At 38.2% G+C, this 27,476-nt stretch overlaps 2 protein-coding genes across 2 annotated transcripts in view; one reads left to right on the top strand and one right to left on the bottom strand.

Moving 5' to 3' along the window:
* The window catches only part of LOC117570966 (uncharacterized), a 33,074-nt gene extending 6,611 nt beyond the window's left edge, over nt 1-26,463 (bottom strand). The window contains exon 1 of the mRNA XM_034252909.2: nt 24,413-26,463. Coding sequence (XP_034108800.1) covers nt 24,413-25,852 — 1,440 coding nt within the window. The 5' untranslated portion in view covers nt 25,853-26,463. The remainder of the gene's footprint in view (nt 1-24,412) is intronic.
* Nucleotides 1-27,476, top strand: part of LOC117571642 (elongation factor-like GTPase 1) — a 90,343-nt gene that overhangs the window by 10,029 nt on the left and 52,838 nt on the right. The window lies entirely within an intron of this gene.

Below are 27,476 nucleotides of genomic sequence, written 5' to 3'. Positions count from 1 at the left end.
TTGCCATACATTTTTACATGCATTGTTGCGAATTTTATTTTCTTATATTATTTTTCTTAATAAAGCTTAAGAAAACACAGACTCCAGTCAAAATAAAAATAGAATTTTTATGAATAGCCAAACAATCAAATTAGAGGCTTGAATACTGAGCGATTTGGTGAAGTTTTTGACTTCGATAAATATTGTTTTTATACATAGGCTTTCTTAAGTTTATTACTTTTGAATAATAGGGGCAATTAGATTGTCTTCATTTAGGGAAAGTTTAAGAAAATACAGACTGCAGTCAAAATAAAAATATAATTTCTTTAAATAGCCAATGGGCTTGAATACTGTCATATTTAATGAAGCTTATGATTGCAATATAAATATTTTATGTGTAGGCTTTTTTCAAAATATTTTTCTTTCTTTATTGCTAATAAATTGTATTGTATTGAGGAAAACTCCCAAAACTGCCGCCAAAATAAAAATATTATTTCTATAAATAACTGAAAATTTATCTTGAATACTTTGAAAAATGTTGTTTTCGATAAATATTATTTATAAATTATTTGTCATACATTATTTTAAGAAAATTCAGACTGCTGCCATAATGGATGTATTATTATTTATACAGACAGCCCAAATCTTAGAGTTTGAAATTTAGTGAAATTTTCAGATTCGATAAATATTTTTTATAGGCTTAAAACTAAGATAGTGAGTATGCGCAAGAATACTATTAAATTTTAATTTAATTTTAAATGTAGTGAAATTTTTGAATTTTATAAATATTTCTAATAGGCTTTTTAGGCGTTCTTAAATGTATTTTTCTTTCATAATTAAGATTTCTTAATTTAAGTAAACTTTCCAAAACTGTCGCCAAAATAAAAGAATTAAATCTGCAACAAGCAGAAGATACTTTTAATTCAATTAAAAGTGCAATTGCAAAAAGTTTCATTATAATGAAAACTTTCGTTGCCATCAGTTTAATCCCCAAATCGATTGTTTAGTCGACTGCTTAGCTAAAAGCATCACATTTGAAACTGTTTAACATTGCTCATACGCCATGTTAGCTGTCATTGTCAAGCTGTTGGCGAACTCTTGGTCGAAGTCGCAGTCGCAGTCGCGTCAAGTCAACTTAACTTTAGTGAAGTTGAAGTCAAGTCAACTCTCACTCAGTTTGTTACCAATTTTCTTTACTAATTGTAGCCTTGTTGCAGCTTGTTGTAGCTCCTTGCTACTTAGCACATAATTGAAGTTAACTTCTTCAGAGCGACGGACGGATGGAGGGAGGGACGGAGGGACGAGTGTTTAGGCTCTTGTTGTGCAGCTCTTCACCCAGAAAAGAGCGCTTCCCATGCCAATCATTTGCATTTGGTTTGGCTGTGTTTTGTGTCTTGTGTCTTGTGTTGCATCTCCATGTTGCAAGCTCTTCCTTTAGTCTGTTCGCTGTTGCCAGTGATTTACACTGGCTGGCATTATTATTGAGTTTGAGTCGGGGTCTTTTTTTTTTTTTTTGTAGCTGGCTGGAGTCAGCTGTTTGTCGCATCTGTTCAAATGTGCAACTGTCGCCTCATCGCATTGTTCCACCGAGAGTTGCGCTTTGCTAACTGTCTAGCTTTGCCCCTCTTTGACTGTCTGTCTGTCTGTCCGTCTGTCCGTCTGTCTGTCGGACTGTCTGCCTGTCTCTTTCACTTTGGCTAAGTACATTTTTAAATATTTACCATGTTGTTGGACAAGCGAACTGCCAACTGGGCAGCCATACAGCCAGCCATATGGGAGCAGCGCGCGGGGGTGGGGGGAAGCTGCCTTAACTAGGCTTTAGTTCAAGGAATTTTCCACGAATTGCAAATTAAGCGTCGCGTCCGTCTTTTTTTTTTTTTTTTTTGTGTAGCTTTCTTGTCGTTCGACATGGCACAGGTTAAAGTTCAGGCAGTGGCAGTTAGCCCTTTCCCTTCCCCCCCGATTCTCTTCCGCTTCCACTCTCTCTCTCTTCCTTCTCCGCTTCTTCCGCTTCACTCTTGCTCTTGGCCTATCTTGGCCCACCCAGTTGCCCACACTCGAAAATCGTGTTTCTCTCTCTCAGCAACAGCAACAGCAGCGGCTACCTTTCCGTTTTGTTGTTGATTTTGTTGCTGTTGTTGTTGCAGAGTCGAGTGTCGAGCGCGTCTCGCCTCATGAAGTGGCACGACCTTATGTTGCATTGCCCGTTGATGCTTTTCGAGTGCCATGAATTGCGTTTTGATTGAAAAGAAAGTGACATTTCCGCTGATTTCTTTGCCGCGTTGTTGCAAGTTCTATTGCTGCCTCTGCCTCTGCCTCTGCCTCTGCCTCTAGTTGTTGCACTTGCATTTGCTGCCGTTGTTGTTTGATTTGGCACAGCAAAAAAATTTTGCTTTTATACAGCCGGAGAGTTTTCAGACTCAATGTTTGCTTAGTTATGCCTACTTCTTGGTTTCTTGTATGCTACACGTGCAGCTTTTCAAATGAAGTGTCAATTATACTGATGTTTGCCAAAAAACAACTTTCGACAGCTAATTCTTGCCAACTTGCAACATGTGTCGAGTGTGTTTGTGTGTGTGGTGGCAATTGTGTGGATAACACATGCATAATAAAGCAAAAGGCAAATAAAGAGAGACTCTATAGAACAATTGTGGCTAACAATGGGCAGTTCTTAAGTTTTAATTTATCGAATTTATCGATTGCATTATAAAGAGGTAGGTTAGTCTAAAGCTCTGAAGCGTTTACTATTCCTTAAATATTTGAATAAATAGTGATTGAATAAGATACTCATGTGATTAAGATTATTTCTTAATTATTTTTTAGCATAGGATTCTAGTTAGTTAGTTAGAGGCTATTGATAACACCATTAAAGAGTTGAAGTTCTATGTTGTATGATATAGTACTTCGAAAAGTAGTTTGACATGTGTAGACATTATTAATTGTAGCTAAATCTTATTCTATTACTATTTATTATTTCTTATTATTTACTATTTATCGAGATTATCGATAACAGTCTTAAAGTCTTGTCTTAAAGCTCTATGATGTTAACGAAATACTTCTAGGAATAGATTGGCATATATAATTCTCATCAATTGCAGCCAGTTCGTATTCTTAAATCACTTGTAGATTTTTTAATACTTTTCTAGTTATCGGAGACTATCGATAACAGAAAAAGTTCACATAATGTTCATGTAATACTTGAAAAATTAGCTTGGAACTATTTGCATCATTAATTACAGCTCCTGTTCTTTCATTATTTTTCGATTATTTGCATCGCTTTCTAGTTATTGAGACTATCGATAACACTTCTGCAGGCCCAGTTGTATGTGGATGGTGTAGTGTTTCTAAAATTTGTGAATTGGAAGTTTATTTTAATCATTTCTTTCATTTTCAACTCCTTCAACTAGTTCTTTAGAAAGTTTTCAACAAACAATTTTCAACTATCGATAGTATTTTAAAGTGCTCTTCTAAATTTTCATTTCTACTATGAAACCTTAATTTTAGACTATCGATAACGGTTTTAAATGCTTGTAACTAATAATAATACTTCAAAAAGTTGTAAGCTGGCAATTTATTATTACTTCCCTATTGACATATTTTAGCATCATCTTATCGATAGTTTCTTGAAATACCATCTCTAATTTTGTTCTAATTTGAATCTACTTTTATCGACAATGTTTTTTGCTTCTCCTCTTGGTCTGATTTTGCAAACTTAGATCATAGGGAAAGCAAAGTTGCATGTTAAGCTGTCTGATTTAACTGCATTTATGGAAATATGTATAATTCACCACAAGCCGATTAGCTGTAGCAATCGATTATTAAATCTGTTTCTATTTCCTATGCTACACGGGTAGCATTTGTTGCCGTGTTTTCCCTTGCCCTTGCTGCTGGCAGCTTGCTCTAAATGCATATTTTATCCTTGTGAATTTCTCACTTTCCTTCGCTTGATTTATGCCAACAGCACGAAATTTACTTTTAATGAGCGAGAGCAGCAGCAAGCGATGGCTGCTAATGTTAATCGCATGTAACTGACAGCGATGTCAGAGATGAGATACTCTCTGTATCTGTATTTGTATCTGTATCAGTATTTGCAGCTGTATCTGTATCTGGAATATCGTGAGCATCTCAGAGATGCAAAGGCAACTTGTTATTCAAATTGGCCCTGGCGTAAATGTTGCACGGCTGAAACCAAAAAGCTGTTGATTCAATGCAAATTTGTATATACATATATATATAGTTAAGCACGATTGGGGGCATGCCACATGCCGCAGTCGAGAGAGTCTCACCCCCACCCACAGACGCCACAGAGTGATAGCTGAAGTGACTTTCTGTGTTTTGCTCTCGTGGCGCAATTAATAAATAATTTTCATTTTCATTTTCATTTTCATTTGAAATTTGATTTAATTACGTGAAAGTCGTCGCAACTTGTAGAGCGACCCACTCACTCACTTTGGTTATGTATTTATAGTGAAATAAAAAACGGAAAACGGAAAACAGAAAACAGAACACAAAATTAGTTGTTATTATATGCTGCATGTTTGGAGTTGTTGTTGTACATCACTTGTATTTTTCTTTGAAGGGCTTTTTATTTGTTATTTAATTTGATGCGTCAAGTGAAAATGAAATTTTGTTGTGCGGCCTCAAGTGTCTCTCTGTCTCTGTGTGTGTGTGTGCGTGTGTGTGTTTGTGTTGTGAATGGTTTACTTAATTGTTGTTTGGGGGGGCCCAAGTTCTTGTCAGTGCTCAAGTTGTTGTTGTTGTTGCTATTTAAAGAGCGTGAAATTTCAAGTAGATTGCCGCCTCACGATGTTGCCGCTGCTCTAAAGCTAAAAGCTACCGAAAATCTCATTTAGCATTAAGTTTTGGCCTGCTGTTGTACTTAGTTGTTATCGCTGTTGTACTTAGATGTTGTTGCTGTTGCTGTGGTTGCTGTTGCTGTTGTGCACACATTTCACTTGAGCCAAAGTTGTTATGTTGTTAACTGTAGTTTCTCATGCAAATCCACGCAATTAATTTGTTTGTTTGCTTTCAATGTTGCTGTTTGCTGCTTGTTGTTTGCTCAACGCTTTTTCCGGTTTGTTGCCCGTTTGATAGACATCGCCAGCCAACACAGCCCAGCTTCTTTCTTTCTCTCTCTCTTTGGCCACTTTATGGCTCCTGACCGCGGGGCGTAATTAAAATGTTCAATAAATCGCCAGGTGATGATGCTGCTTGCTGCCAGTTTGGTCGTCAGGTTGATGGTTGCAGCAAAGCAGTTCATGCATCCGTTAGATACTTAGATGCTTAACGCCAAGTCACGCTGAGTTCAAAGGGCAAGACTATTTCCTGGAACACTGCAGCAGCCATAACTAGACACAATCACGAAGAGAGCAACAGTAATGCGATCTGCTTCAGTTGCTGTCGTTTCTGTTGTTGTCGTTGCTGTCGCTGTCGTTGGTGTTGCTGCTGTCGTTGCTCTTGTTGCTCTTGTTGCTGTCGCTGTCTCTGCGCCTGCGTAACTGATATCCATCTTAAGCGGCGTTACATTTTTCCTTCGCTATACACATATTTATCTTATAGCCATTTTTTCGCATTTTTTTCCCCCATTTTTTTTGCACTCTGCGCATAACTTGTCAAACAACAAACAAAGCCGGATGGGCGAGCTCGCAAGTTTAGTTGGGCCAGGCCAAACCCAAACGCAGCATGTTGCAGCTTTGGTCATCTCTCGACTTCAGTTGCTGCTGTAATACAAAGTGTAACGCGCTTCATAAAAACTCGCCCAGTGTCTGCTTCGAAGATTGCATCAACCAAGTTCAAGGAGAAGGAGGAGGAGGAGGAGGCAGCTCCACAGCAATTACATTATTTTTACTTGCAGGCGGCAACAAAAATTGAATAATCCCAACTAGTGACATTCCAACGCTGGACTCGTGTTCATAATTGTCGCCAAGTTTGCCGCAGCAACAACAGCTCTTAATGTGTCAACTGCGAGTGGCAAGTGCAACATGTGGCAGGCAGACTGAGGCAGGCAGCAACTGCTAGACCAACGTTAATTTGTTCTAATTTGTTTCGAATGCCCGGCCACAATGAATGTCATTGCTGCGGTATTTTTGTGACTTGTCATAAGCTGTTGCCGCTGTTCGTGTTGGTCTCGGTGTTGTTGCTGCCACCGTTTGTTGCCACCAATGTTGCCGTGTTGACTTCAGCTTGGACTTCAACTTGGTTTCGTGTTTAATGCGCAGTGCCGTAATATTTTTCTTTATGCTTAGTACTTACATATTACTCGTTGTTACACGTATTGTTGGTGTTGCTGCTCGCTCCGTTGTTGGCCGAGTTTATTGTTCTAGTTTAGCCTTCGGTTGTGTCTTTTCCCCCCCCTCTCTCTCTCTTGCTTTATTAACAGTTCTTTCGGGTGCCCACTCTTTGCGTTTTTGGGTTTGTTGAACTTTTAATGAGTTTATATGGTCAGTATTATGTGATCTTTAACGAGCCTCCAAGCTTACTTCGACTTGCATTCGACTCAAGGCAACGACAACAACAACTACAACATCAACGGCATCGAATGCGTCTCCCTAATGATCAGATTTAACCATGAGGCACAACCCATATACCAAATGGTATTACAAGCCGTGTTCATTGGCTCTTTAGGGCTTGTGGTTTGTTTCTTCTTTTACGATAATTATGAACATTTACCTAGAATTTATTTACTTTTTTTAAAGAGCGAAAATTCATACTGAATTATAACGCAAAAAGCATTACTGAAGCTTAGTTTAATGCGGTAATTTGTTGTGCTTATTATCATTAAATTCATTTTATATTTTATTAAATTTATGCTCATTATAAATCATTTGAAGCCATTTTGAGAAATATAGAAGCATCGATAATATTATTTTCTAAATATCGATCACATTTCATTTGGCGATATTATAAGCTATGAACTCATTCTGATATCATAACTTTGATCTAACTCAAAGTATTCTTTAGTTATAGTTGTTTTTAATGATGGACATTACCCGGAAGTAGCTTTATCTGTGATTACTCTATCGGCAATGTTGAGTAACTGTTGCCTACAATTAATGAAATTAGATGCTCAGCGGAACTTCTAATGTCTGTCATCTTGATTGTGCAAGAATTTAGGTTACAAGTGTTTCACTAAATGTGCTAAACGCGATCGCTTAGTTAGATTATAAGTTTATATCTAATTTGAGTTTACATAGCCAGTATTAAAATGAGAACATGCTATTGATATTAACTGTTTTGCATTTTAATCGACTATCGACACATACTATCGATAAAATGGTATTATCTCTTATTTAAAGACTTATATTAATTTGTCAAATTGTTTAGAATATGCTACAATACATTATAATTAATATATGATAGGTTTACTAAATCTCAAATAATAGTAAAGAATATGGTTATTTTTAAAGCTCTATGATCGCTTGATCTCCATCAGTTCGATTTGTTGTAGCTTAATTTTAAAATCGATAAATTATAAGATAAAGTTGAATATGAAATGAAAATTGGAGACAATCTATTTTAGATATGTTGTTGCATGCTCTGAAGTAATTATAGCTAAAGTGTTATTATTATCAAAAGTTTTTTGATAAGCTATTGTTGAATATCAAATGGAAATTCTGAGAAATCTATTTTAGATATATCGCAGCATACTCAGATGTAATTAAAGCAGAAGTATTATTATTTTCAGAAATATTTCCGGTTACTTCAGACATTCGGACATTAAAGTTCTTCAAGTTACTTCAAACTATCGCTTTGTTGATTATCGACAATAACTATCACTTGATAAACCTTTCACAATCATTCAGCCATAAGTACGAACCACACTCAAAGGCAACCACAAACTATCGATTAGAGTTTAGAGAGCACACTCGCAATAAACTACTCACTCCAATTGCTTGCCAAGTGGTCTACTTTCAGTTTGGACAGCCGACAATGGTGCTATTGATAGATGCTTAAGGTAACGCTACTGTCTGCCCATCTCTGAGTCTCTCAGACTCACTTTCTATAGACCCATTTTTCAGTAATATATCTTTTACATGTAATTCTGGTAAAAATAATGCAAACTATCGATAAAATGTTACTATCGTGCATGCAATTCTCTTAGCAAGCCTTAAGGTCGATCGATCGCTATAATTTTGAATCTTAGTTGGTTCATGTACAGTTAATCTGAGTAATGTTATATTTATTCTAGCATATTCTTAAATAATTCCAGTTAAAGTAATATTATATCAGAAGTTCCTCAAGTTACTTTAAACTATCGCTTTGTTGATTATCGACAATAACTATCACTTGATAAACCTTTCACAATCATTCAGTCATAAGTACGAACCACACTCAAAGGCAACCACAAACTATCGATTAGAGTTTAGAGAGCACACTCGCAATAAACTACTCACTCCAATTGTTTGCCAAGTGGTCTACTTTCAGTTTGGACAGCCGACAATGGTGCTATTGATAGATGCTTAAGGTAACGCTACTGTCTGCCTGTCTCTGAGTCTCTCAGACTCACTTTCTATAGACCCATTCTGCAGTGGAGCGTCACAGTTATTTGCTCGTTAGACAAATTCACTTAAAATGGACAGAAAAAAAAACACACACACACACACATAGGCCACTCAGCTGGTCGTTTACCCCGAACAAAAGGCGGACCCCAAAAAAAAAAAAGAGACGTTAGAAAAAACCGCAAAACGGTCAAAATGTTTACATTTTGTTTTCAACGCTAATACGCACATGAAACTTAACGTAAACATTGTACTCACTCCTCCTCTTCAACCTCATCGGTCTTTTGTTGTTATTGCTTTTTGGATATTTCTAAAGATTTCGGAGAGTTTAGAGCTTCAGCTCACGTACCGAGTTGTGGTCACATTATTATAGAAGTCTGGTCTTACCTGCGAATGGAAATATAAATGGAAAGAAAGCGAAATTAGTTGCCAGAAGTTTAAGAGACGATAATCGCAACAAAATGTATTTTCAACAAATGGGTAATATGGATGAATGTTGTTTTCTGTCTGCCAATTCGCATTTAAATAAGCCATCAACTTTCTACAAGTTGCAAGCAGCAAGCAACCAGGAGCATTACTGGCAATTTCAGGTCCATTACTTTTGATCTTGGTAGAGAAGCCGCTTGAAGTTTTCAATTAAAGTCAAATCCCCGCCTTTTCCCCTATTTCCCGCCATTCCTCACTCAGATAAAATAATGTTGGCATTAATTTGCTGCGCCTAATTATTGCATTTGTTTTCGTTGTCTTTTGTGTGTGTCTCTCTCTGGCCATGGAATTGGAATTTCTTTTGGCATCTCTTAACTATGCATAGCATTATAACTTGTATTGTGTGCAGTTCTTCAGCGGAGCGAGGCCTTGAGGCCAACACTTTCTTCATTGGACTTTCTTTAGATTTATCTTTTTCATTTTTTCTATTTTTTTTTCTTTTACAGCTTTTGCAGCGGCGCGACCCGCGGCATGCTTGTTTTCAATGCTTTTGTTTTGCAACTTGCCGCAACTTGGGTCGCTCTCGAGTTTTTCGCATCGCGCTTTTCCAACGACTCGAATGAAGAGTCGAAGAAAAATGTGCGTTAATTATGGGAGTGCCTACTGCTACTGCGGTGCCTTGGGTCTAATGTCTCTATATCATTGGGTTTTGCTCCAACTATTTAAACAGTTGCCGCGCATAAAAAAAAAAAACACAACACAACACCGTGTCTGTCGCCATTATAAAGTCGACAAGTTGACCTTTTTCACGCTGTATTCCCAAAGGCTACTGCCATTAGAGATGGACACTTGTAAGCTTAATAACGATTTCAACAAGTTTAATAAACCAAATTAAAAACGTTTATTGCATTTAGTAGCCAGCAATTTGCAGAAAGAATAATTTTATGAGTTTACAATTAGTTTTGAATATAGAAAAAGCCAATTTATCAAAGAGAATGATTTCGTTACAAGTGTGAATAGTTACTGAAAGATATTTATATGAGCACGTTTAACATAGCTTTAACTCTTCGTTGTGTTTTGTTGATAGAATGGATAAATTCAACATTAAATCATCAAATTTGATTTGATTGGAGTGTTAATTTAGATGGCAAATTGTTTTTGCGATAAATTTTACTTTAAAAATTCTGTTTGGTTTTTAATTGCTTTGATTGATAATATGGTATATTTTGCACTCTGTGGTATATTTATGTATGCGGTATATTTAGGAATAATACCAAGAATACTCAACTGTAGTTTTCTTGATTTTTTTTTGTATTATTTTCGGTATATTCATTTGTTATATGCCATAATTAATACCGAGAACACTCGACTGCAGTTTTCGTTGATATTGTAGCACTTTTTCGGTATATTTTATGAATAATAGAGAGAACACTCGACAGTAGCTTTCTTGCATACATTAGTGTTTTTCGGTATATTTATTTGGTATATTTTAAGAACATTACAGAGACCATTCGACTGTATGTTTATTTGGTATATTTTGAGAACAGTAGCGACACACTTTGTAGCTTTCTCAATTGTTTTCTTTATTTATGCTTTAATTAAGATTTCTACATGTGTCTATTGATCTATGGCTATAAGTATCATTTTTTAAAATTGCTATTATTGCTTAAACTTTAAATAAACTTGACGATGGTTTATTTGAAATCGATTCCCAGTTTCATTATTTCACATTTGAAGCATGATCACAACAATTGATCCAACCCACAAGCTAACAGCGATATGATGCATATCAATATGTAAATCAAGATCACTTGAGATGCATTTCACACTCTTTGTATTACTTTCACTAAACCACATTTGGCTGGCGTGTCACGCAAGCAGCAGCAGCAGTGGGAAGCAGGACACGAGGTTGTCTCTGAGTAGCAACACCTTGGAATGGATTTGACCGAGCCGGGCTGCAAAATAATCAAATCTGTGTGGTGCTTTGGAGTCGACGTAGTCGAATTCGTCACAGTCCTTTGTCTCAGTCGTGACCGCAGACTGTGGCGAATTTTCACAGTTCACAGGTCCATTTGGGGAGGAGGAGATGGTGAAGTGAGAAGTTAAGTTACCTGCAATTTGCGACAAATTCTGTACACAAATTTCACTTGGCAATAACTAAGTTGGTCTGGCAGCCATTTGTGGGCATTTTGTACGGTTTGTAACCTCAATTTGCATTTCGGTTTTGTTTTGTTTTCTGCAGTTTCGACAAATATGGCCAAAGACAATTTTCGACTTGGTATCAAGCGAAAATGATGAGGAGGAGAAGAAGGAAAAGGAGATTGCGGAGGCAGTTGTCTAGAGATTGTGATTGCTATTGGCATTGGCATTGGCATTGGTATTGGGATTGTGGCGAAGCTCAACCGTTTTGATTGCTGCATGTAGAAATGATAGAAAACGGATAGTTGAGTTGAGGGTTAACAGTAAATCAATTGGCAGCAGAACGTATCTAAAAGATACAAACACAAGATACATCAGCATTTACAGCTATCAATCATAATTAAGTGTATGATAATCAACAATGGTCAGCATTATAGAGCTGCATCCCAGGGAGATAAAAAACAGAGAGAGAGAGAGAGAGAGACAGAGAGAGGGAACCCGGAGTTGGACTCGGTCATTGTTCGTCTTCGTCTATTATTAGAGGTAATCATAAAGAGCCGCGTCTCTGGCACCGTTATGCAGGTTAGCATAACTCTATCTCCAGCTTCTCTCTGTCTCTCATTGTCTGAGACTGTGTAGTCGACCTCATCTCGTATGCAAACGCAGCAGGCCAGTCGCATTCCCGCACTTTGAGATACAAATACAGATGCGAATTGCTGTTGTTGCAGTTGCATCTATTGGTATGCCAACTGTTGCTGTTGCTGTTGCAAATTTAGCACGCTAAGCAGCGAGCTCAGCTCCACTGTTGCAGCTTTCATTTTGAGACCAGGTGACAGCCAGCTATGAGTAGTTGTTGCCTCTGCAACAACAACAACTCGCTGCCACATTAATTTATTAGTTGCACTTGCAATTGCTCTCATGTTGCTGTTGCTGTGTAAAAGATACGCAAACATTGCGATACTTTTGCCTTCTCCTCGCTGCACACACACAAATACACACAAATACTTGTTGTCGCCTATCAAATTACGATTGCAACAGGGGCATGCCACATGCCCAGCGTCATTGAAATCTCTGGCATTCTGGTTGCTGCAAGAGTTGCGTAGAAATTGCCTTGTTAAATTGAAATGCAGTTTATGCGTGGCTCGTTGCTCGCTTATCATGAATTTGCATTGCCAATATGAATGCGCTGTCGTGATTAAGCTTACATGTGAACATAATTAATCAACTTTTACATTAATGCAGCTGAAACTTTTACTAAGGGGAAAGCCAACGCAAGAAACTTTACTTCATGAACTAACATTAAGTTGTGTGGGATTTTTAAAGCAAAAATATAATAAAAATTATACGATCTTAAGCTTAGCGAAAGCAATTGCAGTTAATATTTATTACTTCTTTAGTTTAATAGCAAAAACTAACAAAATTAAATCTGTATATGATGGTAGCTTGTCAGTTTTGGACATGATTTGGTCAAACTTTTAAGCTAACAAGAATTCATCACGATATGCATTTAACATTATTGCTGTCCAAACTTTTATTTATCCTTGAAGCGGTTTGTTTGTTTAACTGAATTTAACTGCCGAAAGTATTTTTACTATCTCCTGTTTACATTACAACTTAACTGTTGTTGCAAGTCGAAAGCAATCTATAAATACATATATAATGGTGGAAGAAAAAGTTGGAAAAGTTTTAAAGTAGAGAATTAGGCCACAATTTGGTGTAAAGCTTTTAAGTTGCCAAAACTAATGAAATTTCTTTTTAATGAGTTATTTACGTTTTATAAACAATTTAGCAAATTTTGACGAATTTTCAAGTTTTTAATTCCCTTAATCACGCTCTATAGAATTATTCTAATAATTTTAACAAAAAAAATTTTTAAATGATTTTTAAAGTGTTAAAATTTTGGAATTATGATCTATAGAAATGTCGTGAAAATTATACCAAAATCACTTTTTTAATGATTTGTCTCTACAAAAAGTGTTTAAATTCCATAGTCCACACCAAATATGATAAAAAATTTGAATTTTAAAGTCTTGAAATTATTATTATATTGAATTTTGTTGTAGCTGTAGATTTAGTTTAGATATGTTTGCAAATTTAAAAGATTTTCATTTTTTTATTTTTATCATAATCTAAAGAAATATACTGAATATATCAAATAAGCTAAGAAAGTATGAATTTTAAAGTCTTAATTTTTTTTTATTATGAAAATTATTTCAAAAACACTTTTGCAATAACTTTTCTTTACATGATCATAATCATAGAAATACGAGTATTCCGATTAGGATAATGAATTTGCTTTTTAAAGTCTTGAAATTTCATAATAATAACCAAATTAATTATCGAAGGAAACGTTTAATAGAATTTTTTTGTTGTTCTAAGCTTATATTCAAAATGTTTGGAAATTAATCACAATTTAAAGTATTATACTAAATATTTTACCAAATAAGATACAAAATTGCAGATTTTAATTCTTGAAATTTCTTAGACATGAGAAAATTAATTCTCCAATGAAAAACTTAAACAAATATTTTACAAATGTTTTTAACATTTTTAAAACTTTAAATATAATATACCAAATATGTCAAAAAAGTGTGCATTTTAAAGTCTTGAAATTTCTTAATCCTGAGAAATGGAATTATGGTGATAATTACACCAAAATAAGCTTCTCATTACTTTCCTGTCTAAGTCTTAGCTCATTAGCAGCAAAGCCTTGGCATTTTGTTAAATGTGTTCACTCTATTTTTATCACAATAACAAAGTGCGCATGAACCTGCATTGCTTTTTAGCAATTTTGTTGCGCCTGCCCATCATAGAAATAGTGTTCGTCGTCGTTGTCGTTGTCGGTGCAGAAAATACGAGTACAATATCCAATGTGGATGTGGATGTGGATGTGGATGCTACTACTATCTGTCCAGTGCAAAATTCGCTCATTAATTTTCGCGGTCTACTCCGTACAGCACAGCGTCTGACATTGATTGAAGATGCGGTCGTGTTATGGTTCCATGGGAACCACATAACTAATCCAAAGTCCTGCCGAGTGCCAGCTTCTAGCCAGCCTCGCATCTTTTGGTCTCTCTCTCATATGGATGATGATTAATAAAAATCGCCGGCAAAAAGCAAATTGGACAAGCGGCAAGCTTTCCATTTTCCATATGCAACCCCAGTGAACCCAATTAGTATTGTTGTTGTTGTGGTTGGTGCACAAATGACACATATATTGGCCACATCGAATGGATTTCCATTTCAATTGGCAACTGCCACGCCTACTGCACACGCTTTTAGCCCACACAAAACTTTTGCTTTTTATGGCCATGCGAGGCAATTGCCCAAAATATGATGGCGAATGATAAACTTCGATGACTTTATGATACTCGTTTTACGTTGCCAAGGAGGAGCTAGACTCCGCTTTCCGCTTTGTATTTTTCTTGCTTGCTTGCTGCTTTATTGTATGCGGTTAGAAAGCGCATTTTTCTGCCTGGACTGGCTTCAAGTCTTGGCCATAATTGCCCAGCTTTGCCTGTACCCTTTTTGCACCATTTGCTGCTGTGGGTTTCATGCCACTTACCAGCAAGCGATGCGCCTGCTTCTTGCCCCAATGACTGTTGCAAGTTTTGCGGCTTTTGTCCATTTTGTGTTATGGACTGCGTTTCGTGCGCAATTTGTTATTTTAATGATTTCGATGGAATCTTCCCGCCCTGTGTGCTGCTTCCCTCTCTAGCACTTAATTGCGCGGGTGTTGTTGTTGTTGTTTCTGCTGTTGCTGCTGCTGACTTCTGTATTTTTTTGGGGACTTGGCGAGAAAGTTGTGGCGTTGCATTCAAATGCAGCTTAACGGCGACGCCAAGTCAAAGCTAAAGTGTTTACACGCCTCTCTGATAATACCCACACTCATATAGAGACTTGAACACCAAACAAATCTGACAAATGGCCAAACAACAACTGCACAATGAGAACAACAACAGATCAGAGTAGAGCAGAGTAGAGACATGGCAATGGCTTACAAATTGCTGGCGACGTGCTGCACAGTAGTTGACAACATCAGCAACAACTAACAACAACAAACCAGCAGCAACTACAACAACCAGCAACTAGCAGCCAGCAACAACAATGCTTAGCTTGGCTGTTGAGATTGTTGTCTGTTTGCCTGGCCACAATTCAAAGCTCTCTTCAAGTGGACCTAGTCTTCGGGCTGGCATTGTAATCATCGATATGCCGCATACTTGCCAAACCCCAATCCTCCCCTCTCAACCCCCTCTTTTGCATTGCTATATCAATATTTACCCATGCCATTAGGCTGACTGCCGATGCCGAAGCCGCAGTCGCTTGTAATATCCGTGTAATATGAATATAACAAAAGGTTTAAAGCTAAAGTTGTGTGTTGTGTTGGATAAGGGGAAGCTTCTGCCTACACTCGTCTAGTTTGGAGTGCATAACTTGTTTGTATTTATGCCAAGTGTTTGGACTCTTAGGGCCGTCGCTTTGTCTGCCCTGCTCTGCTCTGCTCTCTGTTCTCTATTCTCTATTCTCTCTGCTCTCACAGATTTTCTTGCATGGAAATTGACACTTTTGCTGCTCGTTTGTCGTTGTTGTTGTTGTTGGCCATCGACACTTGGTGAAAAATTGTGTCAAGTTGTCAGCAACAGCAACAGGCGCAGCAGCAACATTGACAACGGCAGCAATCAGCTGTCAGTGTGTCAGTTGGATGGCCTAAAAACTGACCACACTTGCTGCAAGCTGAGTTGATGAAGTCGACTAAAGTCGATAATGCACTCGATATGTTGGCACAAATGAAAACGAAATTGGGCACAAACGAGTGAAATTTAGCATTCAGTTTTTTTTTTGAGGAGTCATCGATAATTATCGTGCGGCAAGAAAGTGATGAAGTTTGCCAAGTCTGATGATGAGTTTGAGAAATTGCTGTAGTCTAATTGCAGTTGATTTGAAGCGAAATTTGATTTTATGGGTTATCGGTAATTGTCGTTAATGATCCTACAGATGATTTCGATAACCAGAACGTTCAAATTTTACTCAACAACGATAATTATTGATATATCAAAGAAGTGATCAATGACCAGAATGTCCAACCTGAATTGGAATTTTTTAGGTTATCGAAAATTGAAGATAATCGATGAGGATATATATAAATCAACGTGTTTTAAGGCAATGATCTAGAAAAACTGAAGTGCTGTGATCCTTTTGAGACAAAGAATATTCCATTTTTCATTTGCAGCTGAAATTGTTTTGGTATGTTCTCGATAATTATCGATATATACAAAAATCGATTACTTGTAATGTTTTAATTGCATCGCAAGTAACTTTTTTTGAGTTCTCCATTACAATTGTCATACCAAAAAACTTATAGATATTCAACTTTTCATTTGCAGTTAAGTTTCATGAATTCTTTTCTCGATAATTATCGATACCCATAATACGTTATCAATATTGAAGTATAGATTTGCAGTCGAATTAGATTATTTCCGATAAATATTTATGTCCAAAAATATATCGATAACAACAATTATTGTGTTCTTAATAATTATCGATATCCACAAGAAGTTATCTATAAAGCGTATATGCAAGTATTGATTTGCAGTTAAATTTAATTATTTGTTTTCGATAAATATCGATATCCAAAAATGTATCGATAACAATTATGTATTTACGCAAATGCTCAATAATATTTCAGAGAGCAGTAAACATTTTGCTGTTATCTATAATTGAGCTAATGCGCATTAATGAGTGGCTGTTATCGATTATTTAGCAGCATTATTTTAAGAATTAACCCCAGTGGCCCCTTTTAGCTAGCCCGCACTGTGCTGCACAGCACAGTTCAGCACAGCAACTAATCCATTTTAATGTCTTGTCATAAAGATGGAGAATCAGACAGAAGAACAAGCAAAGGAATGAAAAGTATCTATGCATTTATGTAAGCTTTTGAGTCGTTTGTAACTGACTGCGATACACGTACAACACGTCGACGTTGTAGACGACTCTGAGTCCAACTTCGACTGTATCTGTAGATGCAGCAAAATTATGCGCCCCGCCTCTGATATCAGCAAAACTTTGTGCATTTTAATGGGACGACAACGCTGTGTTGCTTCTGCTTCTGCTGCTGTTGCTGCTGCCTGACCAGGTGGAGGACATGAAATTACAATTTCCCATGCATTTTGCGAGGAAACAAAACATAAATAAGTTGCAAATAAAAGAGCAAATAAACACAAAACTCACAAAAAAAAGGACGGGCAGCAACAATAACAAATTAGCAATTTAAATATGCAACAATAAGAGGCACAAGACTGCCGCAATTTGCCGCAAAGCAGATGTTATTTTGTTGCTTGCAACATTGTAGCAAAAGAGAATTGTGTCAAAGTATGCCACGCCTACGGAACGGCACTTTCTATGCTCAGAGATTTACAACGCCTTTATTATCAGTGGCACTTGAGTAAAAGTTGTTGCCACCGCTTGAAATTTGAAAACATTCCGATTCCGATTCCGATTCCGATTTTTGCCATTTAAAATGCGATTTGTTGCAATATTTTTACAACGTTGATTGCTGCAACAGCAATTGTGATGACTGTCTTAAATGTGGCATGCCACACACTCTCCCATCTGTCTGTGATTTGAGGAAAGTTTGATAGATGCATATCTTTTCAATGGCCAACGTTAATTGCAGTCGGCGCATAGAAATTGCTGTATTAAGATTGCCCCGAGGCCAAATCTATGGGTCAAAACGCAACACAACACAAAAAAAGGCCAACTTCACATTTTCCGTTGAACTCTAAAATTGTGGAGATGCTCCGTCGTCTTCGTCGTGGTTTCGTGGCTCATCGCATAATTTTTGGTTTAGAAAGTACAATAAATTTATAGACCATAAACGCGATTCTGGAATAGCGGCATAGCTCACTCCGAAAGCTTTATAAATAATTTATCAATTTGATTCTTATTTATTTTTACCCGAGCGCAGCAATTGAATTAGCCATAGACAACAACAGCAACAGCAACAACAATAACAATGGCAAACAGAGATTGGCAACAACAAAGCGAATTGTGATTTAAATGCAATTGGTTTTTTTTTTTTGTACGTATTGCAGCCATTTGCAGTTGTTTGTGTGAGTTTTGTGCTCTATGCACAATTACACGACCTAGAAACCCAAAGCAGCAGAAAAAACAAAGCGAGAAGAAAGCCAAAGACTTTAATACTAAAACTTAAACTCGGAAAATCAAATTCAAAGTCAAAGTCAAAGACAAAGACAAAGACAAAAGGATGAGAGTTTTGGAGAGCAACACAAAATGCAAATACTTTTGGCCTGAGACATTTACAATTAGTTTGTTGCTGTGAGATCTTAATTTGGTCGTGAACTTGATCGTGGCTAGTTGTGTCAGTTTTGATGTAGTTTGTTTTTCCGTTTCTTGCGTTGCAACTCTCACCATTTAATGGAAAGTGCGACCCAAAGGCCTCTCTCATTAGAGCATCAAAGTCGATCTCTGGCGCACGATGCCACAAAATGCAAATTAAAGGGACGACGCAGTATGAGTTTGAGTAGTAGCCAAGTCATTGCCACAAATGAATTGGTAACACACTGCACAATGCACAATCTGATGATCGTTGAGTGTAGAGCAAAGCAGTCAACAGTCATCAAAGCTCTGAGAGCTCTGAGCAGCATTTTGGCCTATAATTGCTCTTCGGCGAGTTTCACTTTTCATTTTCGCAGCATTTCAACCTTTACGCTAATGAGCTGTCTTCTCTCTGTTTTATATCAAATAAATTACTGCGATTAAAGTTAGTTCTTGGAGCTTGATTAGTTTGCCTGTTTAATTGCGAGTAAAAGTTTTTTGGGTTTTTTTCTGTTTGCTGTTTGCTGTTTTCATAAATCAACGCAGAATGTGAAATGTGGAAATGCAAAAAAGAAGAAAAAAAAGCCCTTTCCCAAAATGTTAGAAAGCCCACAACACAACAACACAAATATCAAGATACCACGAAGACAGTCTACTGTCTAACGTGCAGCTTTCTTCTTCTGTGTCTGTGTGTCTAAAGTAATGCATTGTTCGATTTTTCCTAATCATATGGAATAACGTCTGGCTTTGATTTCAACTCTAAGTCGAGTCTCGGTGTCTTTCTCTTGGCCCTGTCGCTGCTTTCTGCTTGAATGCTTTCATTTGCATTCGCTTGCAGCTTCCGCTAAGCACTTCAAGTGCTGCTCTGCCCTCTTAGCTCTTTCCTTTGGTATTGTAATTGCTTTGGCTTCGATTAATCGTTCGATTTTTGATTTTTGAGGCCGATAACAGTTTTGCTCTTCACCTTTGACCCAGTGCTGCTAATGTTTCAACTCATTTCATGGTCAGTGCTGATTTATGGCCAATTTTTGTTTGGTCATTTCTCTTTACACGCTTATAAACTATCAACTTGCCACCTGCCACAAAATGTTGCCTGTCAATCAAACAGCAACAGCAGCTGCATCGGTTTACAGTTTTCACACTTGTTCCGGGAATTTGGTTTAAGCCATAAGCTTAACAAATTCGACGACTTCTTGTGCGCACAATTTTTCTTTTTATGATTTGTTGAAATTACATTAACTGCAATTCACTTTTGTTGGCCGTTGTTGTTGTTGTTTTTCTCTTCGTTTCTTTTATTTTTACCCATTTGCTGCAGGCTATTATTATCTGCTCTATGCCTTGTAAAATTGTTGGTGTCATTGTTACCATGAGGCACGCGGCAAAAGCCACACACTCTTCGCTTGGGGGGCTGGGACATTGAATAAGGTAGTGAAAAAGCAGTGAAACTTCTTTTGTCTTTCGTTTTTTTTTCGTTTTTTGCCTCAGAGCTGAAAGCAATGCAAATGCAAAAGCCATAATTAATTGCCAGCTCCATGAAACCGTTTGGGGGCGTGGTCATCCAGAGGTCTTTTTGAGTTTTTCAGCTGGCTTTGGGTCTGAGTTGTTGGGGTCTGGCGCATGCCCAGCGACAGCGAGATTTTCTTCTTCTGGGGTATTGAAAAAGCGTTGAAGAGAAGAGTATTATCAACTGACGGAACTTCACTTTAAAGTCGCATGATTATGCGAAGCTATTGAATTCTTTAAAGCTACACGATTTCTATAGTTTTCTTAATACCTTTTGCTTTACAAATTTATTTAAAGTTGTGCTTCTGATTTGGGGCACGTGTGTATTTTCTTTTATTATAATAATTCTCTAGGTATTTGTTGGCGTTTTAAAGCGTATAATGCGAATTATAAAGGAAAAGTTTTCAATATCTGGAGCTTAGAGTATTTTTGCTTCTTTTTAACAGCAAAACTAAAAATATTTGCTGTGTACATTTTATTCAGATCTGTTTGGAATAATTTCTTATAACATAAACGGCTTTTGATTCAGTGATGTTTGTGTATTTTTTGCCTCTTTTCAACAACAAATCTAAAAATATCTCCTTAATATGTTACTTTCATTGTTGTTTGAATATTTTTTTGCTGCTTTTTGACAACAAATCTAAAAATATCTTCAAAGTCTGTTAATTTCATTGTTATTGAAGTGTTTTTTGCTTCTTTTCAACAATCGAATTAAAATTATTTTTAAATATTTCTTGCTATTCAATTTTTATTTTGGTTTTTATTATTTATTTTGATCAGTGTGGAATAATTTTTTATAAACGGCTTTCGATTTATTGATGCTTCAATATATGTATTTAGCTTCTTGTCTTTTCTCTTATTTGAATAATTTCAAAAACAAAACTAAAATTATCTTGAAAAATCTCTGAGTTGCTTATATAATTTTCATTTTAAGACAATGTGAAGTAATTATTATCAAACTGTTTACAATTCATAAATATTCATGTGATACAAATTAATATTTAACTGAGAAAACCTTTTTAATCTCGACTACAGGGCACTTTGTCAGTCGCATACGCTCAGATCGGTTTTTCAATCTTACAGTGGTGTTGTTTTTTTGATGTTGTTGTTAAGCTGCCCACTAATTAATTGAGTTGAGAGCGTGAAAAAGTCGCATGTTGCTCATGTTGTGTTGCATCATTCGGAGAAAGAGAAGAAGAAGCAACAACAGCAGCAGCAACAGTCTAACTGCAACTCATGCCACAACGCCATGACCTAGCCATTGTGTGGCATGAGGTATGTAAATGCAGTTAACGGTGCCTCAACTCAACTCAACTCAACACAGCTCAGCTCAGCTCATTATTATGACCATTATTAATATTATCAAAGAGGCTGCCCCCGATTGGCTTTGACTTTGAGTTTGAGTTCGAGTTGAGAAGAATCTTTATTGTACCTAGATCAAATTTATATAGTTGTATTGTGACGCATCGAGTTTATTTATGATATTTGTCTTGATTTGTGTGCCATTAGCGCCTTTTGATCTAAAAGAGGTTCTTAGTTTTCGGTCTACTCTGAACTGATCTTTTTTTGGGGGCTTAGAAAGCGTATAAATGAAATGCGAGCGAAAGTTGTTTCTTTCTTTCATTTCATATTATTATTTCTATGCAAATTAAGATCTTTCACAAAATGCGCTTTTTTTGTTTGTTTTTTGTTAGTGTGTCGCAATGTCGGAACAATTATAACTTAGTTTTTTGAGTGTGTTCCCTGGCAAAAATATTTAAACAATGTGTTAATTACAGCGTGGTCAGCCCACAGACAAAAAAAAAACTGTACAACAAATCTGTGCTTAATCGTTAATTTATGATATTTCTGTAGCGGTAAACACCGCAGATGGACAGAGAGCAATCAGTTGGCAGTTGGAAGTTGGCAGCTGAGTTACCGCTTGGTTGATCATTCAACAATCAGAATGTTTCACGGGTAGCTCATAAAGTTCTTTAATGTGTTTTTGCTGTCGACAAGAATCATTGATTACGAGTGGAACATTAAAATTAATGCGACCTTCAGTGAGCGAGTGAGACTTGTGGAGTAAGCATTGTACGGTTGAACGGCATTGATTGATCAATCAAACGCATTTCTTCAAATTTTACTATGCATTTTATTGTGTTATGCATTGTTAAGAGTATGAAATTAGTATTCAAAAACTGCTGCTGAGGAGAAACTTCCTTTAATTAGTTTTATTGCTCAATCAATCAAACGAATGATTGATGAATTGATTATAATAAATCTGATATTAAAAGTGTATGGCAGTAGTATGTAGTACCTTCCTTTGTGATTTACTTGCTTTTGCATCGATTCACTGTATCTATTCAGCTTTATGCATGCTTGAAAAAGACTCAATCAGTTCTCTCATGATTGATCAGTCAAGCAATTTACACCGTTATAGTTTATTATTATTAGTATAATCTCTAAAATAATTCAAATTAATGCGATTTTGAAATGAATGATGTGTTATATAAGCAGTAGATGCTTTTGCATTATGGCATTTGATTGATTAATCAATCAAATAAGTGAGTCGCTCAACTAATTAATATTTCCTTGAAGAAAATTCAATCAATAGTGTTCTAAGTTGATTGATCAGTCAAGCAACATAGACAGTTAGACAGCAAGTAAGTTCTTAAGTTTTTCAAGTCATTTATTAGAATAATCTTTAAAAAATTGAAATTAATGCGATTTGAGTTATGTTAGCAAAAGATACAATTGCGTTTGCCACATTTCATTGGTCAATCAAGCTCTAATAAGTGAGTAGTAACTTAACTGGTTGTGATTTTTCACAGGTTTGTGTGAAAACAATTAATGTTTGCATTAGAGACAAAGCTGAATCTTTTAAGGTTAATGCATCCTTGAAAAAAGCTCAATCAGTAACAGTGTTCCATGTTGATTGATCAGTCAAGTAAATTACACAGTTATTGTCAGTCTTTAGAATAATCTTTACACAAATTCAAATTAATGCGATTTTAAAAAGAATGATGAGTTCTGTTAGCGGGAGATGCAATTGCTTTTGCCGCAATCTGATTGATCAATCAAGCAAATAAGTGAGCTGCATTCAAGTCGTAATGATTCTCCCCAGGTTTGGGTTAAAACAATTAACGATTGCATTAGAGACGCAACCGTTGGTCCGTTGGCCTATTTAGGTGTGGATGCCACAACGTATGTGACTATCAAATCAATTAGGCAGGGGCATGGCAGGGGGCGTGTCTTGGGGTGCTGTGAGCGTGTGTGTGTGTGTGTGTGTGTGTAGGGTCCAATAATCCGTAGCCTTAACTAACGCATTTTCTATCGTTATTTTTCATTCTCATTGCAGGTAAGTTCATTGCTGATTGTCAACCTGTTGCTGCCACGGATTATGTGTTTGTGTGTCACGTAGCGACGTGCAACCGCCGCCGCCGCCGCAGTCGACGTGCAACTCGCTCAACCTGTCGATTGACTGATATAGCCAACGAGGAGTAGAGCTATGTTATGTTCGTATGTTCGTTCGTTCGTTTTGGTTCCCAGCTATGGCCAATTGGCAATTGGCAATCGCCTAGCCATAAATTATGTCGTCGTCTCGTTGCCAGGTTTCAGCTACAACTTCAGTTTCAGCTTCAGCTTCAGCTGGAGTCGCCACCGTCGCCGTCATCCTCATCATGCGAGTCCATGTTGTTAACCAAGGCTCACATCAAAATTTATAGGTCAGTAGTGGCAACAAATTGCAATTGTTTCTTTTTTTTTCTTCATCTTTCGTTTTTTTGATTTTACTGTGTGTGTGTTTGTGTGTGGAGCATAGCTATTGATGGAATGTGAGAAGCTGCCCTCAGACAACAACAACAACAGCAACAACAACAGCAACTGCGACTGCAACTTCGACTTCAACTGGGATCTTGACATGTCTTTGGCTTGTCTTTTGTTTCTTTTTTTTTCGGTTAGGCCAAAATTGACCCACTCTCTCAAAACGAGCAACTGTTGCTGATGTTGTTGCTGTGGTTGTTGTTGCCAACTTATGACAATCGATTTGCAATGGAAAGCCAGCCCCGCGGCGCTCCATTTATAACAAGTGGTCGACCTGGACGACAAGCATGTTGCAAGTCGCAAGTTGCTACAAAGTTGCTAGTTGCTAGTTGCTGGTTGCTGGTTGCCTGTCTAGCTGTCCCCCTTCGCTGGATAACTTTATACTGCAGTCGAATCGCGAATGCACTTTTTGTCTGCCTTCTTATTGTTTGTTGTTGTCCGTTTTGTTGACTATTGTTGCTGCTATTCGTTGTCGTCGTCGTCGTCGTTGTTGCTGTCGCTGTCAGTTGCGCTGTGGTCGCCGATTGTTGCCGCTTTTAAAGAGTCAACTTGTTGTACCAATAATTCTGCATTTGACATTCAACTTGGGTTGCCGCTTTTCCCCCCTTTTAAAACGGTTTCTTCACCCGCTGTTGGCATTGTCTGTATGCTTTTTTTTTTGGTTAAAGTCATCGCTAATTAAGCGGAAAATGTCAGCAGAAAGAAAGGCAATTGCTTTGGTCTCTTACCTTATTATCCTTGTTGTTGCTGTTGCCATTACTGTTGCTGCTGCTGCCACCGTTGGTGGCAAGCTTTTGTTGATAGTACTCCTCGCGCGCATGCGTATTGAGGCTGTCAATAAGCGCCGAGGCATTCACATGACCATCATAGACTATCGACTCCGATGGGTTGCTGTTGCTGTTCGTATAACTGCTGGCGGCGGGTGTTGCTGCTGCTGCTGCTGCCACGGAGGCGGCTGCTGCTGCTGCTGCAGGTATGTTGGCTTGAGGCGTGCGTGTGTAAAGCTGTTCTAGCGGCAATGCTGGCGCCTGAGAGTTGGCTGTTGTCATTGTTGCTGGTTGCTGCGTGTTGCCAGCGGCTGTTACCTTCTGCTGCTGTTGCTGCTGCTGTTTGGTTGTCTGCTTCTGCGCATAGTTGTTGCTGTTAGTGCCCTGCTTCTGCTTGATGGTTGTCGCTGTTTGAGAAGGTGGCTTTGAGGCTGCTGCTGCATTGGCTGCCGCTGCACTCACGCTGCTGGGACGTTGTCCTTGACGCTTCAGCGCTGCCGTTACCTTATGACCGAAAGGACGCTTCGTCGGACGCAATTTCAGCTTGCCCATGGTAGTCAAAGTGCGTTGATTGCCCGCACTTTGTGTTGTGCTGGTGCTGGGATCCGCATCGGCTGCTGTGATGGCAGCAATATTGTTGTTCGAACGTGCGGCCACAAATTGATCATCGGCATCGGTGGCATCGGTCAGTGAATCGTTGCTGGTTGTCGACTCCTCTTCGCTGGCATCGCTTGCTGTCTCCTGGCTGCTCTCAGCGAGCGTGGTCAAAGCGGGCGCTGTTGTTTCCCCAGCATCAATGGCATCTGTTGTGGTAGGGAATTCACGCATTAAAGTTGTCTGAGCCGTGACTTCAGCCTGGAGAGCAGCCTGTTCGTTCATTGTGTTCTGCAGCTCCAGCAACGTGGTCTCATCCAGCAGCAACGTGGGATCGGTTTCCGTTTCGGTGTAGCCCGTCGTTGGCAGCGTGCTTTGCTCGAGTTCCTCCGTTGAGAGTTGTTGAGTGGATGAGCTGCCGCTGCTGCTGCGTGCCGAGGTTGCCTCCTGTTGTATCAGCTGCTGTTCCTCGATGTCGAGTGTCTCCTTCAACCTTGCCACACGCTCCACAATACGCGCCAGCATATCCTTCTGTGGCTCCGGCAAGTTCTTTGTATCTAGCTCCAACAGACGATCGTACTTCTTCATGTTGCGCTTCACAGTCTCGATGTCAGCGCGTGTCTTGGCCGCAGGTGGCGTCAGCGTGGGATTCGGACTTGGGGACTCCATGAAATGAGTGCGCGCCCGTCGATTGCTGTAGCCAACGAGCTCAATGACGCCCGGATATTCAGCGGAACACAAGCTCGAGCAGAGGGTGGCGACGAATAGAAGCGCCAGGGCGCAGCTGCAGGCAGCACTTAGCGCCATGTTGGGGATGCGGAACGGGAATCCGAAAAGTAGAAGAAAGACACACACACACACTTGGGTGGTCAACAACAAGAACAACCCGGGGAACTGGTAACTGCAATTGCAAAAAACTAGAAATGGATGTGGCACTCGCGACTCGTTTCTTTAGCCAGTTTCTATTATGATTATAATTTATTTCTTATTCTTTTTTCGTATTTCGTTATTCGTTTTTTTATATTTTTGGCCAACGCATTCGGATTTCGCGTATTAGTGTCAACTAACTGTAACTGTTTGTTCGAAGCCTCTTCACGCTTTTGCACGACCGAAGCACACGTCCACTACGAAGTTCTTCTTTAGATCGCAGACGGAAGATCTGCCAAAGTCAAGTCCAAGTCGAACTGCAACTGGCAAAAGGAGCAGGCAACTAGTCTGAGACTTTTTTTTCGTTTTGTTTTTTTGGCCACTTTTCAAATAGCACTTGTATTTTCTTTTTCTTTTACTTTTTTTTTTGTCGCTTTACTCTCTCACACTCGCTCTATCTTTTTCACACTCTTGCGCTGTCTCTTTTTTTTGTTGTAAGTTTGTAAGTTTTGTTGTTCGCGCTCCGATCGCAGTTGCGTTGTCTTCTAACGTCTTGGTACAAATGTTTCCAGCCGCGTTGCGGCAGCGTCTTTTAAAAATTTTCAACCGGAAAACGCTGCCACCGTCGACTTCGACGTCGACGTCGCCGTCGCTGTTGCTGTTGACTTTGACTTTGGCGTCGCAGTCGCAGCGGCCTTTGCAGACTTTTCTCCCAGCGACCGTCGCAGAGACCGGTTTGCAGTTTGTTGCCACAAGCTCACACAAAGCGAAAGATACATTTTAACAGTTGCATATATCCAAGGCAGAACAATTGAACACAGACACAAGAAGAAGAGAGCCATAGAATTTCGTATAACAATCTTTATTTATTAACAACAACCATAAATCTTTAGATTTTCATACGCAAAATGTGGAACAAACTCTCAATTCAAATCGAAATAGAAGCTTCAATTCAAAGCTGTTTAAGCGACAGTTAACAGCGCACTGTTAAGCATCAAACATGTTGCATCGAACATGTTCGAAGACTGCAAAATGCAATTCGAATGTGTAATTGAATTGGTTTTTAATGCTGAATAATGAAGTTAGTAAAATTGTTTGAGTTGCCAAAAGAGGGGGAGGAACGGAGGGAGTTTTGATTAGACATGCCTCGCATGCCACAACGCAGCGAGAATCTTGTTCGGCATTTGTGGCCTGATTCTGTTGGCTTTCGCTTCAATGTCATTTGGGGCCTGTCATCGATCCATGATGAACCATATAAAAAAATTGTTAGTAACTGGTAAAACCAGACGGAACAGAACTTCTTACAAGCTTACAAACTTCAATAACTTCTTCTCAGTTTCAATTTAGCTAAATGGCAAAACGCTTAACATAATTCTGCCTCAGCCAGAAACTGAGATAATTGAAGCAAATGTTTGCTCTCTCCCTCTGCTCTTCACTCTTCTCCCCTTTCTATTTTGTTTGCTTGGAGACTCACTCTCCCTATGTTGGTCTGATCTATTAGTCAGCGCCCTGCAATCAACTGGCTGCGACTGCGGTACGTGCTCCGGATGCTAATGATCTTTAT

Source organism: Drosophila albomicans, chromosome 3 (genome assembly GCF_009650485.2).
Source record: "Drosophila albomicans strain 15112-1751.03 chromosome 3, ASM965048v2, whole genome shotgun sequence".
Lineage (NCBI taxonomy): Eukaryota > Metazoa > Arthropoda > Insecta > Diptera > Drosophilidae > Drosophila > Drosophila albomicans.
The sequence above is the reverse complement of the archived record's forward strand: the minus strand, read 5'-3'. Positions and strand labels throughout refer to the sequence as shown.